Consider the following 15,132-nt stretch of genomic DNA (forward strand, 5'->3'; position numbering starts at 1 on the left):
CCAGGTGCAGCCCCCTTGCCTGCTCCTAGACCTCGCCCGCCTTTGATTCCTCAGTCTCTCCACTAGCTGCCAGGCATGCCCTCAGCACCAGGGGCCTGATGGACAAGTGTGAAGGGGAGGGGGGCGCAGCGAGGGGCGGGAGCCAGGGCCGCTCAGGCCCTCTCTTCCCCAGGCCCGGCAGTCCCGGGCCCGCCGCCCACTTCTGCTCACCATGGAGCTGGGTTTCCCTGGGGACCGGCCTGCCCAATCCCACCCCCTCTCCCGGCCCTGGCGCACACTGGGGTGGAGGAGTGGAGGCCTCTGCCTCCTGCACTCTCCTCCCTTGCTCTGTCCTCCAGGACCAGCCACCCTCGGCCACTGCTGGGCTGGGAGCAAGGAGCTGCGGGCCCCAGGAGGAGGTAGGTGTCCAGCGACCGGCCTCCAGGGTAGGGCAGGGCCCTGCTCACTGTCAGTTCTGTGGGAGGAAGGGGAGTGGAGGGCCCGGGGCATTCTCCTCTGCTCGGGCCTCTCTGGAGAGCAGGAGGTGCTGGGCTCCCCGACAGTCGCCCTCAGGGAAGCTGTCCTGGACAAAGCTGCCTGTGGGCTGGCACTGACAAGGTGGCTGAGGTTGGGGCCCACATGGCCCCTGCCATTGTGCCAGCATCCCAGGAGGGGTACTAAGCCGCAGGGGAGGTGCCCACCAGTGTTCTGTTCCTCTAGGATGGGGCTCCCCTATCCACAATGGTTGCCAGCTCAGAGGCGGATTCACATGTGAACCCCTTACCCAGTCTGAGTCTCTGCCGAGCCATCAAAGCTGTGGTCCCCACTCATGTTCCCCGCCTGTCTGCCCACACCCCAGGTCCCTGAAGCTGCTCCAGGCCGGGATGGCTGCTCCAGCACTGCTGAGGACTGCTGGGGGCCCAGCCACACCAGGGGCGTCCTAGGCCCCCCATCATCCAGCGCCTGTGCACCTGCTCCCACCCACCCACTCGCCATGGGCGGCTGCTTCTCTAAGCCCAAACCAGGTACAGACTCTCTCCCCTTCCTGCCTCCCTCCTCCCCTCCCTCCTTCCTCCCTCCCTCCTCCCTCTCCCTCCTCCCTCCCGCTCTGCCTCTGAAGTAGGTCAGGCTGGGGAGCAGCAGGCTCCTCCGAATATTAATGCGCAGCAGACTTAGTGCAGAGCACGTGGACCGGAGTCCTGCTCGCGGACCCCCTGCCAGTGCGCTCCCTCTTTGGGACTCTGGGGGCCCGGAGTGAAAAGAACAGCTGGATCTTTCTGGCAAAGGGGAAGGAGTGTAGGGGTCCCTCTGCAGTATGGGAGCTGTATGGGGGACTCAGGGGATAAAGAGGGCTCCAGGGACACCCTCAACTCAAGGCACATATGTCTCCTCTCTGAGCCTCAGTTTCCCCACCTACTAAAATGAGTAGGAGGACTCCAAGTCTGAGAATGGCACAGAAAACCTCCCAGCGCAGCACAGCCTCTGATCCCCGGTGACCTTGAGCCACCCCCTCCCCTTCCTCCTCCACCTCTGCCCCTGCACTCATTTCACCATTTATTCCAGAAACTGAGTTCCACACGGCCCATGTGGCTCCAGCCATGCGTGGGGCCCCCCGTGGGTACTGGAGAAGGCCCAGGTCCTTACTCCCTGGAGACTGTTGGCTGCCCTTGTCCATCTGTCCAACACTGGGGAGGGCAAGGGGGTGCTGTGACATCACGGGTGAGGAACCCCAGGGAGGCAGGCCGAGAAAGGTCTGGGCCCAGTTGGGGCTCTTCCACCCCACACCCTCCCCGGCCAGCTCTCTCCAGCTCCCCTTACCTGATACCATCGGCTCTGTTACCTCAGAACTCATGAGACTTTTCTCCTTTCCCTGGGTCTCAGGGGTGTTCTCCAGGCAGGGGCACTCCGTGCCTCCGGCTCTAACCCAGGACCCCATCCCGCCACTCTCCCTACCTGCATGGTTGGGCAAGCAAAGGGCTTGCCTTTTGGTTTAGGTTCCAGGGCCATCCCTAGCGGGGCTCAGCGGCTACTCCTGGCTTGGTGCTTGAGCATAGCTCCTTGTGGTGCTCAGACTGGGCCGCCAGCGTGCAAAGTCTGTCCTCCAACCCTGTCCCTCCAGCCCCAGTGACCGTGGTCTTGACTTTTGCCTTTCCTGATCAGAAGTGGGTGGAGGTCCCTCAACAGGGACCAGGAGGTAGCCCAGAGAGTCGTGGTGCGTGCCTTGTTGATCCCCAGCACCCCCCAGGTATAACCCTGATGCTCGCCGACAATGCTGAGGAGACCCTCTGAAATAAATGACCCATGTGGGGGGTGTGGTCCTGGACTCTCAGTACCCCAGAGACAGCTGTTGTTTTGGGGCCATCTTCTTCCAGTGCTGCTTGGAAGCCAGGGTTACACTGGCAGAGCTCCGTGGTCACCAGGGTCCCCTCCACTATTGCTGGGTAGTGGTGGGGCTACTGTCTGCTATGCTGTGGATCTAACTCCAGGCCTCACACATGCCAGGCACACACTCTGCCACTGGAACCATAGAACTGACCGCAGCTCCACAGCCCCAGCCCAGAACTTGAACATTTTTTGGGTACGGGGCGGGGAGATTTGGAGCATGCTTGGCAATGCTCAGAGGCTGTTCCTGGTGCTGTGTGCAGGAATGGCCCCTGTCAGTGCTCTGGGGACTGTATGTGGAACCAGGATGAGTTGGATGCAAGGCAAATGCCTTTCCTCCTAGTGCCTTTCCTCTTTCCAACCTAGAATTTAAACTTTTGAGTGTAAATCCATTGCTACTCTTCCCGGCTGGGTAGTGTGGGGTAGGGGACTTTACCTCTCTGAATCTTTGTGCTCTCAAATGGAACATGAAGCAAGTCATTATGGCCCCAAGAGGCTTTGTGCTCAGCACTGTCCCAGGACATAAGCAGCACCACAAAAATATAATGATCAGGGCTGGAGAGATAGCACAGCGGGTAGGGCGTTTGCCTTGCACGCGGCCGACCCAGGTTCGATTCCCAGCATCCCATATGGTCCCCTGAGCACCGCCAGGAGTAACTCCCGAGTGCAGAGCCAGGAGTAACCCCTATGCATCGCCAGCTGTGACCCAAAAAGCCAAAAAATATATATATAAAGATCTTCTTTTTTTTGAAGGGGGGGTGTGAGCTCTGCAGGGGGCTGTGGCTCAAGTGGGGTGAGAAGCAGGAGCTCAGGGCCCAGCACCCGTTCTGGGTAGGGTCAGGAAAGGTTTAAGGGATTTGAGGGGATAGGAGTGAGAGCACTTGGCTGTGAGTTTTCGGCGGAGGCCAAGGGACATTCTGAGGGTAGCAGACAGATCGCTCTGTAGATTTGCCCCGTCCCTCCCAGCTAGCCCTTCTGCCCCTCCCAGCAGCGCACACTTGCTCAGCCCCGCTGAAGCTCCCTGAGCCCCGGCAGAGCAGGTGGCCCAGCCAGGCCCGCCTGGAGCTCTCTTAGCCAGTCACTTGCCTTTGATCCGGACCTACGTGCTTCCCAGGACTTGCCCTTTTTGCCCTGGCTGCCAGGAGGCTCTGAGCTCAACGCGACAAAACCACTTCCCATCTTTGCCTCCTGAGCGGCTGCTCTGGGTTACGTAATCTCCTTCAGTATTCCCTGTCGCGGACACGGTGGGCGCTGTGTTCTCTTCTTTTTATAACAAAGGCATCTGTGCCCAGAGGGATTCAGGCCAAGGTTGAGTGGGCAGTTGGGGATCACAGAGCTGGGGTTGATCGGGTTCCCTGGAGGAGCAGTGGCCCCTCCTGTTCCCCCTGCCTTCCCCCATCCATCCACCTCTTAGCCCCAGCTCCTGGCTTCCCACTAGGCTGCACCAGCGAGCACCTCCGGGAACCTGCTGGAAGGAGGCAGAGGATGGAAACAGCCTGGCGGGGCTGTCAGCTGGGCCCAGGCCAGGCTGATCCTGTGAGCGCCTTCTCTCCGGCTCACATAACTGGCGTCAGCTGAGTCCAAAGTATTTTTCTTTTTAATTCCTCTGAAAACATTCTAGCACTGTTACATAAAATGTGAGAAATGGGCGGGGGGCGGGGAGCCACAATCCACACACACAGATGACCCCCGACACCTGACACAACAGCCCTAGCACGCTGGGGTGCTCCAGTACCCCTCCTGCCCCGCTGTGCTCCTGAGGCCTGACATCCCCCCACTCTCCCCGCTGTGCCTGGGGGCTGGAACATGAGCGTGAGGGAGCATGGGTCTGCCTCGCAGGACAGGGTCAGCCTGTGGGGGAAATAATAGAGCATGTGAGGAGGTCCGTGCAGGGGGGCGGGGAGGGGAGGCCACTCCCGAGCTGCTGCGCCGGGCGGATGGGGAGCTGCGTCCAGCCAAGGCGCGGCTCGAGAGACCCTCTGTGCAATGTCAGGTCTGAGGGAGAGCCGCAGGGCCCTGGTCCCCGGAGCCAAGAGGCCCTTCCTCACCCACACGGGCCCCACACCGTGCCAGGCACTTAGCTTCCGTCACTTCGAAGTCTTCCCTGTGGCTGCAGCCCAGGAGGCCGGATTATCCCTGCTAAAAATTCTGTTTATTGTTCCCTTCTAATGAGAAAAATACTCCAGGCATGTTGAAGGGAATTTGGGAAATGCAGCAAAGTAGAAAGGAGAAAATGACCATCTCCAGCTGCCCCCATGCCCCAGAGGAGGCCCCAGGCTTTTGGGGGGCTGTGTCTGATGGGCAGATCTAGGATTTCCCAATCCCCCCTCTGAGGGCCTTTCTGCCCAAGGCCCTGCCCCCATGCACACGAAGACTGAGACACCAACCCTTGAGGAATGAAAGTCTTTTCAACTGGTGAGAATCACTTTTTTTTTTTGGTCTTGGTTTTGGGGTCACACTTGGCGATACACAAGGGTTATTCCTGGATCATGCTCTCAGAAATTACTCCTGGCGGTGCTCAGGGGACCACATGGGATGCTGGGAATCGAACCCGGGTCAGCCGCGTGCAAGGCAAATGCCCTACCCACTGTGCTATCGCTCCAGCCACTGAGAATCACTTTTAAGAAGTTGAAATTATGGGGCTGGAGTGATAGTACAGTGGGTAGATAGGGGGTCGTCTCACACACCACCAACCCAGGTTCTATCCCCAGAACCCTATATGGTATGACCCCCTGAGGCCTCTCAGAGTAATTCCTGAGTGCAGGGCCAGGAGTAAACCCTGCGCACAGCTGGGTGTGGCCTACCTCCCACCTCCCCCCGCCAAATGGGTGATATTTTATGTTGTACATCTTTTTTTTTTCTTTTTTGGGTCACACCCGGCGATGCTCAGGGGTTACTCCTGGCTCGTACACTCAGGAATTACCCCTGGCAGTGCTTGGGGGACCATATGGGATGCTGGAAATCAAACCCGGGTTGGCTTCATGCAAGGCAAACGCCCTACCCTCTGTGCTATCCCTCCAGCCCAATGTTGTACACTTTCAACAATTATTTGTTTGTTTGGGGCCACACCTGTCTCAAGGTTATTTCTGACTCTGTGCTTAGGGTCACTCCTAGCAGAACTTAGGGGAACCGTATTCAGTGCTGGGGATTGAACAGGGCCAGCCACATGCAAGGCAAGCATTTTGATGTTTGCATTATCTCTATAACCCCAGAAAGCTGAGGGTGGGTGGGTCACACCCAGAGTGCTCAGGGATTACTCCTGGCTCTATGCTCAGACATCACTCCTTACCCTGTGCTCAGGGGACCATATGTGCTAGGGATTGAACCCGGGCCAACCACATGCAAGGCCAGTGCTTTACCCCCAGATCATCTATCTGACCCCCATGACATTTTAAAGTTTGTTTTTTTTGGGGGGGGCTACACCTGGCAGTGCTCAGGGGTTACTCCTGGCTCTGCACTCAGGAATTATTCCTGGCAGGCTTGGGAACATATGGGATGCTGGGGATCAAATCTGGGTTGACCGCATGCTAGGTAAACACCTACCCGCTGTATCATCACTCTGGCCCCCATTTTTAAAAAGTTTTTATAATGGGGGGTGGGGTTGGGCCACACCCAGTGATGCTCAGAGCTTACTCCTGGCTCTGCACTCAGGAATTACACCTGGTGGTGATCAGGGATCTTAGGGATGCCGGGGATCGAACTTGGGTTAGTTGTGTGCAAAGCAAATGTCTTAGCTGCTACACTGTTGCTCTGAAATACTACAGAAAAAAATGTTTTGAAAAATGTATCTACCCTATGGGCAAGTGGTAAAAAAATGGGTCAGAAAGATATGGAGGAAGGCACTTGTTCTGCATGCAGCTGACCTGAGTTTGATCCCCAGAACTACATGTGGTCCCTGGAGCACTGCCAGGAGTGATCCAGGAGTGATACCTGAGCACAGAACTGGGAGTAACACTCTGTGCTCTGGCACCATGTATGTTGTCCAAAACAAAAAAGAGAAAGAAAAAAAAATAAAGATGAAAGAAAAGGAAGGAAGGAAAGATGGAAGGAAGGATGAAAGGAAGAAAGGAAAGAGGAAAAAGGAAGAAAGGAGGAAAAAGGAAGGAAGAATACTGTAAATCAAGGAGACATGTCAGAGGACTGGGCCCTGACGTGGGGGAGGGCTGGGACTGATCCCTAGCGCTGCATGGTCCCCCAAGCATCGCCCATCCCCTGAGCATCACCAGATGTGGCCCAAAAAGGAAAAAAGAAAAGATGCAGAAATCAATTCAGGCTGACCCAGCATGCCTCATCTCCCTGCTGGGCCTGCTGTGCTGCTTGCCTCTTTCAAGGCTGAGCTGGCACAGCAGATGGCGTTCTCGACAGGGGAGAGCCTGCCCAGAGCGCGTGGGGTGGCTGGGGAGGTGGGCTGGATCAGGCAGGCTCCCTCACGCACACGACCTTCTGCAGTGGAGCTCAAGATCGAGGTGGTGCTGCCCGAGAAGGAGCCGTCGGCTGGCGGGAAAGGCAGCCCCCGGGCCTACCAGGGCAATGGCACTGCCCGCCACTTCCACGCTGAGGAACGCCTGCCCGCCCCGCACGCCTATGCGGGCACTCAGGACTGTGTGGAGGCCGCCGTCTGCCATGTCAAGGACCTGGAGAACGGCCAGTGGGTGCTGGGCTGAGTGGGGTGTTAAGCACCTTGGGGGCTGGGGGCTTAGAGGGTGGGGACACGGGCTTGCAGGTGGGAGTCCCAGGTGGCACCTCAGCCCCAAGCACAAAGAAGTAAAAGACTAGATGCAAGCCAGGGTTGGGGCTGACTGGCTGGGGATGCCTGGCAAACAGTCATGGGCAAGTCCTACCTTTGGTGGCTTCTGGTCTGGTGTCATGGCTGGTGCGGGGGTGGGCGGGAGCGCCTGGCCGCTGAATGCACCTGTCCCCAGGATGCGGGAAGTGGAACTGGGCTGGGGGAAGGTGCTGCTGGTGAAGGACAATGGGGAGTTCCACGCCCTGGGCCACAAGTGTCCGCACTATGGTGCCCCCCTGGTAAAAGGTAAGCAGCTGGGGGGCACAGGGGAGGAGGGGCAGGGACCTGGGTGGGGGGCTCAGCTGCTGCCCCATCACTAGAAGCTGCCCTGCCCCTCAGGGGCTCCCACTTAATTCCACCAGGCTGAGCCTTCCAAGTTCTCCTCTAATACTGGGGTCTCCCGGGCTGGGGGTGGGGTTGGCAGACCCCGGGACTTGTGGCTCCTCGCCACAGGATCTTGCCGCAGGCTTCAGACTAGCACGGCTCCCTCCTAGGTGTGCTGTCCCGGGGCCGGGTGCGCTGCCCCTGGCATGGCGCCTGCTTTAACATCAGCACTGGGGACCTGGAGGACTTCCCCGGCCTGGACAGTCTGCACAAATTCCAGGTGGGACCAGCTGTGCTGGGAGCAGGGGGTGCAGGGAGCGTGGAGCAACCCCAAGGCTCGTACTGATTAGTGAGGTCCTTACAGGTGAAGATTGAGAAGGAGAAGGTGTATGTCCGGGCCAGCAAGCAGGTGAGAGGGTGGCTTGGGACTGGGGAAAAAGGGCGAGGCTAGAGGGCACCTTGACCCAAGGAAGGGTTGTGCAAAGGCACGGTGGTAGCAGGGATCCTGGAGCATGAGCACAGGACAGGCTGGGGAGCAGAGTGGCCATGACCTGCCCTGTGGGGAGGAAGGTCGGTGGGCACGGGGTAGGGACGGTGGTGGAGGGGGGCCTGTCCTGCTGGGATAATGGCATGGAGAGGGAGGATGTGAGGAACCACCCACTCTCCGGTCACCCTCAGGCTTTGCAGCTGCAGCGAAGGACCAAAGTAATGGCCAAATGCATCTCTCCGAGTGCCGGCCATGGAGGCAGCACAAATGTGCTCATTGTGGGTGCAGGTCAGTGGTGGGGCCCACGGAGCAGGGTGGGTGGGGTGGGCCAGGTCAGTGGTGGGGCCCACGGAGCAGCGTGGGTGGGGCTTGGGTCCTGACCACAAAGCCCTCGGTGCAGGGGCGGCTGGCCTGGTGTGCGCGGAGACCCTGCGGCAGGAAGGCTTCTCCGACAGGATCGTCCTGTGCACGCTGGATCGTCACCTCCCCTACGATCGTCCCAAGCTCAGCAAGGTGGGGGTAAACAGGGGCCCTGGGATATATCCCAGATGCCCAGTCCTGCCTGTCATCCCTTGGGGGTCTGCCAGTTTCCCTCTCAGCTCATGCTGGGCTCACTAGTGGTCCCCCAGAAAGATTGAGTTTGGTGGTCTCCGGGTCGCATGGGAACTTGGGTCTTCTACAGGTGAGGTCTATGAGGCCTGGGAGCTGCATTGTGGCCCCAAGACTTTTTTATTTTTAATTTTTGAGGTTTCTTTTTCTGTTGTTTTTTGTTTGGGGGGTCACACTTGGTGATGGATGCTCAGAGGTTATTCTTGGCTCTGCACTCAGAGATCTCTCCTAGTAGTGCTTGGGGGACCATATGAGATGCTGGGATTGAACCCGGGTTGGCCACATGCAAGGCAAGCCTTTACCCACTGTACTCCCTAATTTTTCAGGTTTCTTAAGTTTTGTCCTACCATCCCTGGGACCTGGGGCTGACCACACCCTCCCTGCTGCAAGTTCTGCTATGGAATGGAACTGTGGCCTCATGGCCTGCCTCACGCTGGTTCTCTCCTGCAGTCCCTGGATGCACAGCCTGAGCAGCTGGCCCTGAGGCCTAAGGAGTTCTTCCGCGCCTACGGCATCGAGGTGCTCACGGAGGCCCAGGTACTGCCAAGGCTTAGCTGGAACTCTGGCAAGTGGAATCTGTGAGGACCCTGAAATGTGGGGTTGCTCTACCCTCCACGCCCTGCTGCAGGCACCTGGTGCCTCCTCTTCCTGGCTGATCATGGGCACATTCAGGGCCCCCGAAGGCTGGGGACATGGGCAGCTTGCTCCTGGCCTGGGGGAGTGTCTAGTGGAACTGGACATATAAGGAGGAATGTGATAGAAGTTGATAACAAAGCTTAGGGAGTGATGAGCAGGCCAAGGGGTAATGCAGGGTTAAGGCACTTGCCTTGCACACGGTCTAACCTGGTTTGGTTCTCAATACCAAATATAGTTCCCGGAGTGGAGCGATAGTACAGCAGGTAGGAATGATGCTTATCTTGCACGTGGCCCACCTGAGTTTGATCCCCAGCATATTATATGGTCCCCTGAGCCAACCAAAAGTGATTCCTGAGTGCAGAACAGGAGTAAGCCCTGAGCATCGCCAGGTGTGCACCCCCCCATACACACACACACACACCAAAAAAAAAAAAAAAAACCAATAACAAAACCAAATATGATTCCCTGAACAAGGCCAGGAGTGATCACTGAGCACAGAGCCGGGGATAGCTCCTGACCATTGCCAGCTATGACCCAAGAACCCACCAAAAAACAAAAAGAAGAGTGATGAGCATTGAGGAAAGAGCTCAAGAGGCTGGAGCACATTCAGGTTTAGTTTACAGCCCCTCATGGTCACCTGAGCACTGCCGGGAGTAAACCCAAGCACTAAATTGGGACTAAGTCTCGAATCATCACTAGGTGTGACTCAAAAATCAAAAACAAATGGAAAGAGCGATGAGAACCTGCCAGGTGCAGGCAGACGGACACCCAAGGAACAGCCCCTGTGGGGGCTGCTGCAGGGTGGGCACGGTGTAGGCCTCGGGGGAACGCAGCCCACACTCTGGCCGGGCGGCTTGCAGGTGGTCACTGTGGACGTACGGAACAAGAAGGTTGTGTTCAAGGACGGCTTCAAGCTGGAGTACAGCAAACTGCTCCTGGCGCCGGGGAGCAGGTGTGGGTCCCCGCTTTGCTTCCTTTGGGCATCGACCGGTCAGGACAGGAGGGGTGTGGGGAGCCACAACCCTCTCACGAGAGTGGCCCTCTCTCAGCCCTAGGACCCTGAGCTGCAAAGGCAAAGAGGTTGAAAACGTATTCACCATCCGTACGCCCGAGGACGCCAACCGCGTGGTGAGGCTGGCCCGGGGCCGCAATGCCGTGGTTGTGGGGGCCGGCTTCCTGGGTGAGCAGCGGGACGGGGGGGTGGGCCCAGGTCATTCTACACTGGTCCAGGGTGAGGTAGAATGCCAGCCCCTCGCCGCTGCCCTGGCCCCAGGGATGGAAGTGGCTGCCTCTCTGGCGGAGAAGGCCCACTCCGTGTCGGTGGTGGAGCTGGAGGAGACCCCCTTCAGGAGGTTCCTGGGGGAACGTGTTGGCCGTGCGCTCATGAAGGTGAGTTCTCAGAGTCCTGGGGGACTGAGCCCTCTCCGCTTCAGGCTCTTGCCTACTGCCCACCTGTCCACTGCTCTGCCAGATGTTCGAGAACAACCACGTCAAGTTCTACATGCAGACGGAGCTGTCGGAACTGCGGGCCCATGAGGGGAAGGTGGGGCCCACTCTTCACTTCCCACTGCGGCCCCAGACCAGGCCCCCTGCTCACTGACCCCTCTCCCTGCAGCTGAAGGAGGTTGTCCTAAAGAGTAGCAAAGTGGTGCGGGCTGATGTCTGCGTGGTGGGCATTGGTGAGTGGATGGGCAGTCACATGTACACACTCCAGAGCCAGCCCCTGCCTCTATCCCCCCAGCAGACCCTGCATAATAACCACTACCCACTAATAACTGATCCAGGGGTTTACTTTTGGGGCTGCAGGAAATGTTGGCAAGGGTGAGGGGTGAGCAGAGGCTGGGAGGCATGGCATGCCAATCAAGTACTTTCTAAAGGGCTTCTTGATGGAGGTGCTCACTGGTGGAAGGCACTTGGGTCCAGGCAGAGAGGAACAGGCCACAAAAAGCCCACAGGGAGGATGATCTGTGGGTAGTCTAGGTTTGAGTATGTGGGGTGTGGGAAGCAGTGAGGCGGGAGAAAGGAGGGACCAGATTAAAGATACAAGGCTGTGTCCTGGGGTGCCTGGACAGCAGGCAGAGGCTCCCATAGCACTGTCTTGTTAGGTGCGGTGCCCGCCACAAGCTTCCTGAAGCAGAGCGGCATTAGTCTGGATTCCCGAGGCTTCATCCCCGTCAACAAGGTGGGGTGCAGGGCCGGGCAGGATGCGGGGCTGTGGGTGAGCAGAGGACTGACCCGAGTCCTGGCTCTTCTTTCCGCAGATGATGCAGACCAATGTCCCAGGTGTGTTTGCAGCTGGAGATGCCGTCACTTTCCCCCTGGCCTGGAGGAACAACCGGAAAGTGAATATTCCACACTGGCAGATGGCTCATGCCCAGGGTACGGACAGCCTGAGAGAGAGGGAAGGCTGTCCCACGGACTCTGTGACTGGGCATGCGGCAGTCCTGGAGATGAAGTCAGTGCACAGAGCAGGCCTGGGGACTCACTTCAAGGGACCTCCCTCCAGGGCCTGTGGACACCCCGGCCAGTCCCAGCCCCCAACCCCACCATTCTTCCCTTCCCTCCGTTCTCAGTGACACAGGCTCTAGAGAACTCACCTGCATGTATGCTCACCCTGGGCAAGACACACAGTGACCTCTCACTCAGTGCGTCCCTCACCCAAGGGCTGTGAATACAATTGCCCTGTGAAGGCCCTGGGAGGTGGGTGCCAGGTTCCAGTGAAAGGCCCTGCAGAGTGGCTTTCCTTACCTCTGCGGTTCGCCCAGCCTCTGCCTCTCCTCACATGCAGGTACCAGCAGGTTAGCTGGCTGGGAGATAGCACCCTGGCAGTGCCCACTTCCCCATGCATCGTTGGGTCTGCACGGAAAGCCCCTCCAGTGCCCACTCCTGCTCAGGTCCAGAGTGGAACCTGCTGGTCTTTACTCCTAAGTGAGCTTGACATGGGACATTCAGACCACCTGCAAGTTGGGGAGCCGAGCTGCTCTTTCGTGCCCTGGGTGCTGCTGTCACCTTTGCTTCCCTGGCACCTGGGCCACTCTGGCTCCCTCTTTAGCCCCTGACGTGTCTGATGAATTATCTGTGTGCAGACCCGCCAGACAGCCGGGCAACCCCAGGAAGCCTGCCCTTCAGACTCAGGGTTCTGCGTTCAGAGCAACCATCCAAATGGCTAGGCTGCAGGCAGTGTCCACCTCTGCACTGGTCGGTTGCAAGCAAGGGTGGACCGCAAACTGAGCGAAGGATGCCGCTCTGAGCCGCTGGGGAGGTGGGAAGGTGGTTCCACACGTCCTGAGTGCCCAGGGAGCCCACGCAGGCAGCACAGGGAGGGTGAGGGCTGGGGTCGGGGTTCTCTTACGGTCCTGGGTCCTGCAGGGCGTGTGGCGGCTCAGAACATGCTGGCGCAGGAGGCGGAGATCAGCACGGTGCCCTACTTGTGGACGGCTATGTTCGGCAAGAGCCTGCGCTACGCGGGTAATCCCGAGGGCCAGGGCAGAACCCGAACCTGGAGCTGGGGCGGGGCTAGGAGCATCCGGGGGCGGGGCATGGATCTGGGGCGGGGCTAGGAGCACCCTGGAGGCGGGGCCTGGATTGGGGGCGGGGCGAGAAGCATGATTTGGCCGGGCTAGTAGTATCTGGGGGCGGGCTGTGACAGAGCTTGCTGCTGGGAGGACTAGGGCCAAGGGAGCAGGTTGGAGGTGGCGGGCCCTCCTTTCATCCGATCTTCAGGGTATGGAGAAGGCTTCGATGATGTCATCATCCAGGGCGATCTGGAAGAACTGAAGTTCGTGGCTTTTTACACCAAGTGAGAGCAGCAATGAGAATTGGTTGGGGACGCGGGGAGGGGTCATCCCAGAGAAGCTGCACTCCAGAGGGACCTGAAAGGCGAAACAGATTGCAAAGGGGGCTACTAGGCAGGAGTAGGAAACGGGAGGAAGTGGGGTAGTAACTCCCAGCAGCCATACATTTTATCCTCCCGACAGCAGTTGTAGGTGTATATGGGCACACACTGCTCTTACCCAGGTAGAGAGTGGTGATCCAGGACAGGAGTCCAATCCTGAGCCCCTGGAGACAAACGCTGGTGCCTCTGGGCGGGCCCACTGGAGCCCGGAGCCCATGGAGGGGCCAAGGCTCCGAGAGGGTGGCTGCTGAGGATGGTCCTTTTGTCTTTACAAGGGAGTGGGAGGACCCTGATGGACAGGCATATTGGAGAGGAAGGGGCCAGTGGTGCTGGGCCTCAGGCTTAGCTGTCCTCTTTCTCCGCAGAGGCGACGAGGTGATAGCTGTGGCCAGCATGAACTATGACCCCATTGTGTCCAAAGTGGCGGAGGTGCTGGCCTCGGGCCGGACCATTCGGAAGCGGGAGGTGGAGTGAGTGCGGGCATCAGAAGGGCGTCAGAAGGAAGGGGCAAGGGCAGAGAAGTCCCCTGAGGAACTGGCTAAGAGTGCACACACAGCCAGCTGCCTCCCCTTCTCCTTGGTCTCCATCAACCCATCTGAGGCTCTGAGGGCAGTGGGACCATGTGGGGTAAGGGCTGTAGTTTGGGAGATGCATGGTCGTAAGTGCTCTTGGGGAGGTAAGAGAGAAAGGGGCCGTGTGCCGGGGCACGGCCTATGTGGAGAGAGGGATCGAGGCCTGGGCACCTGACTGAGCCAAGGCTGACACAGAACTAGCCAGAAAATGCATCTAGGGATGTCAGTGGTGCTGCCCTGCAGGGGGTGAGGTGATCATTTGGGGACGGGGAACATGAAACAGCTGTCAGTATCCTCATCTTGGTGATGGTCGGTGGGATTCACCCCTTGAGTTTGCTTTCCTGACTAGGAGCTCCCAACCTAGAGGCCATGGGACAGGGCCCCCCCCTCAGTCTGGAAACAACAGAAACCGAAGCAGGGATGGATGAGTGATGCGCTCTCTCTCCCTGGCCTTCTCTCTCTCTCTCTCTCTCTCTCTCTCTCTTTCTCTCCCCCTCTTGCCTTCGCAAAGGCTGTTTGTGCTACACAGCAAGTACGTGGCCTGTCCTTCCTGCTAACCTTTCTCAGCCTTCTGCACCTCATCCCACATCCTGTTCCCAGTGGTTTCCCCTCCTCTGCCCCCAAGTACCCACCTGCTGGGCACCAAGTCCTGGTGCAGTGCTGGTTCCCTGACATTTCAAGGGCCAGTTGCGCATGGTGCTGAGTGGGAACGTGGCCCTACCCCCATTCTGCAGTGACTCCTCCTCCCCTCATTCCTGCAGGACCGGCGACATGTCCTGGCTCACAGGGAAAGGATCCTAGTCTCCAGTGCAGCTGACCTGGGCAAGCACCAGGGACAGAGGTTACGGTCAGGGGGACAGGTGCCAACCTCCAATTTCCCAGAACCCCCAGGGCAGAGTTTGCACCTTCCTTGTGCTTGCCTTCTGCTGCCCCTCCAGACAGGCCTGGGGGGGGGGGGCCTCTGCTGCCCCCAGGAATGCTCACCCACCCTCAGGCCTGGCAGGCATGGCTGGCTGGCAGTGGAGGGAGATCAGGCCCCGCCCCCTCCCCCTCTTTTGGAACTGGTCTCCTACAGCCTCTGTGACATATTAGATATCATCTTAAAATTAAAACACACATTTGCAAATCTGTGTATTACTTCCACTGTAATTGGGCAAACACTCATAATGGGGGAAATAAAACATGACTCAGAGACCCGTGCATTCACAGAATGATCAGTGTCACACGAAGAAATTCTACCTGTAAGTATCCAGAAGAGGTAGCCTGGGGGCTGGAGCGATAGCACAGCAGGTAGGCCATTTGCCTTGCACGCAGCTGACCCGGGTTCGATTCCCATTATTCCATATGGTCCACTGAGCACCTCGAGGAGTAATTCCTGAGTGCAGAACCAGGAGTAACCCCTGTGCATAGCCGGGTGTAACCCAAAAAGCAAAACAGAAACAAACAAACAAACAAAAAACCC

General features: G+C 58.3%; 1 protein-coding gene across 2 annotated transcripts; it reads left to right on the top strand.

The window, feature by feature from the left end:
• Positions 1-841: 841 nt before the first annotated feature.
• Positions 842-14,862, top strand: AIFM3 (apoptosis inducing factor mitochondria associated 3). Of its 2 annotated transcripts, XM_056120470.1 has the most exons (20): positions 842-1,004; positions 6,811-7,009; positions 7,284-7,393; positions 7,642-7,751; positions 7,836-7,880; positions 8,150-8,246; positions 8,359-8,471; positions 9,018-9,104; positions 10,064-10,155; positions 10,253-10,383; positions 10,477-10,592; positions 10,675-10,746; positions 10,819-10,882; positions 11,309-11,385; positions 11,465-11,582; positions 12,573-12,671; positions 12,927-13,002; positions 13,464-13,568; positions 14,182-14,202; positions 14,432-14,862. In XM_056120470.1, the coding sequence occupies exons 1-20, from the start codon at positions 974-976 to the stop codon at positions 14,469-14,471; spliced, it is 1,803 nt and encodes a 600-aa protein (XP_055976445.1). In that variant the 5' UTR covers positions 842-973; the 3' UTR covers positions 14,472-14,862. The 2 variants fall into 2 exon arrangements, with proteins under 2 accessions (XP_055976445.1, XP_055976446.1); XM_056120471.1 differs by lacking the exon at positions 14,182-14,202.
• Positions 14,863-15,132: the final 270 nt, after the last annotated feature.

This window comes from Sorex fumeus, unplaced genomic scaffold, assembly GCF_029834395.1.
Source record: "Sorex fumeus unplaced genomic scaffold, SorFum_2.1 ptg000043l, whole genome shotgun sequence".
Lineage (NCBI taxonomy): Eukaryota > Metazoa > Chordata > Mammalia > Eulipotyphla > Soricidae > Sorex > Sorex fumeus.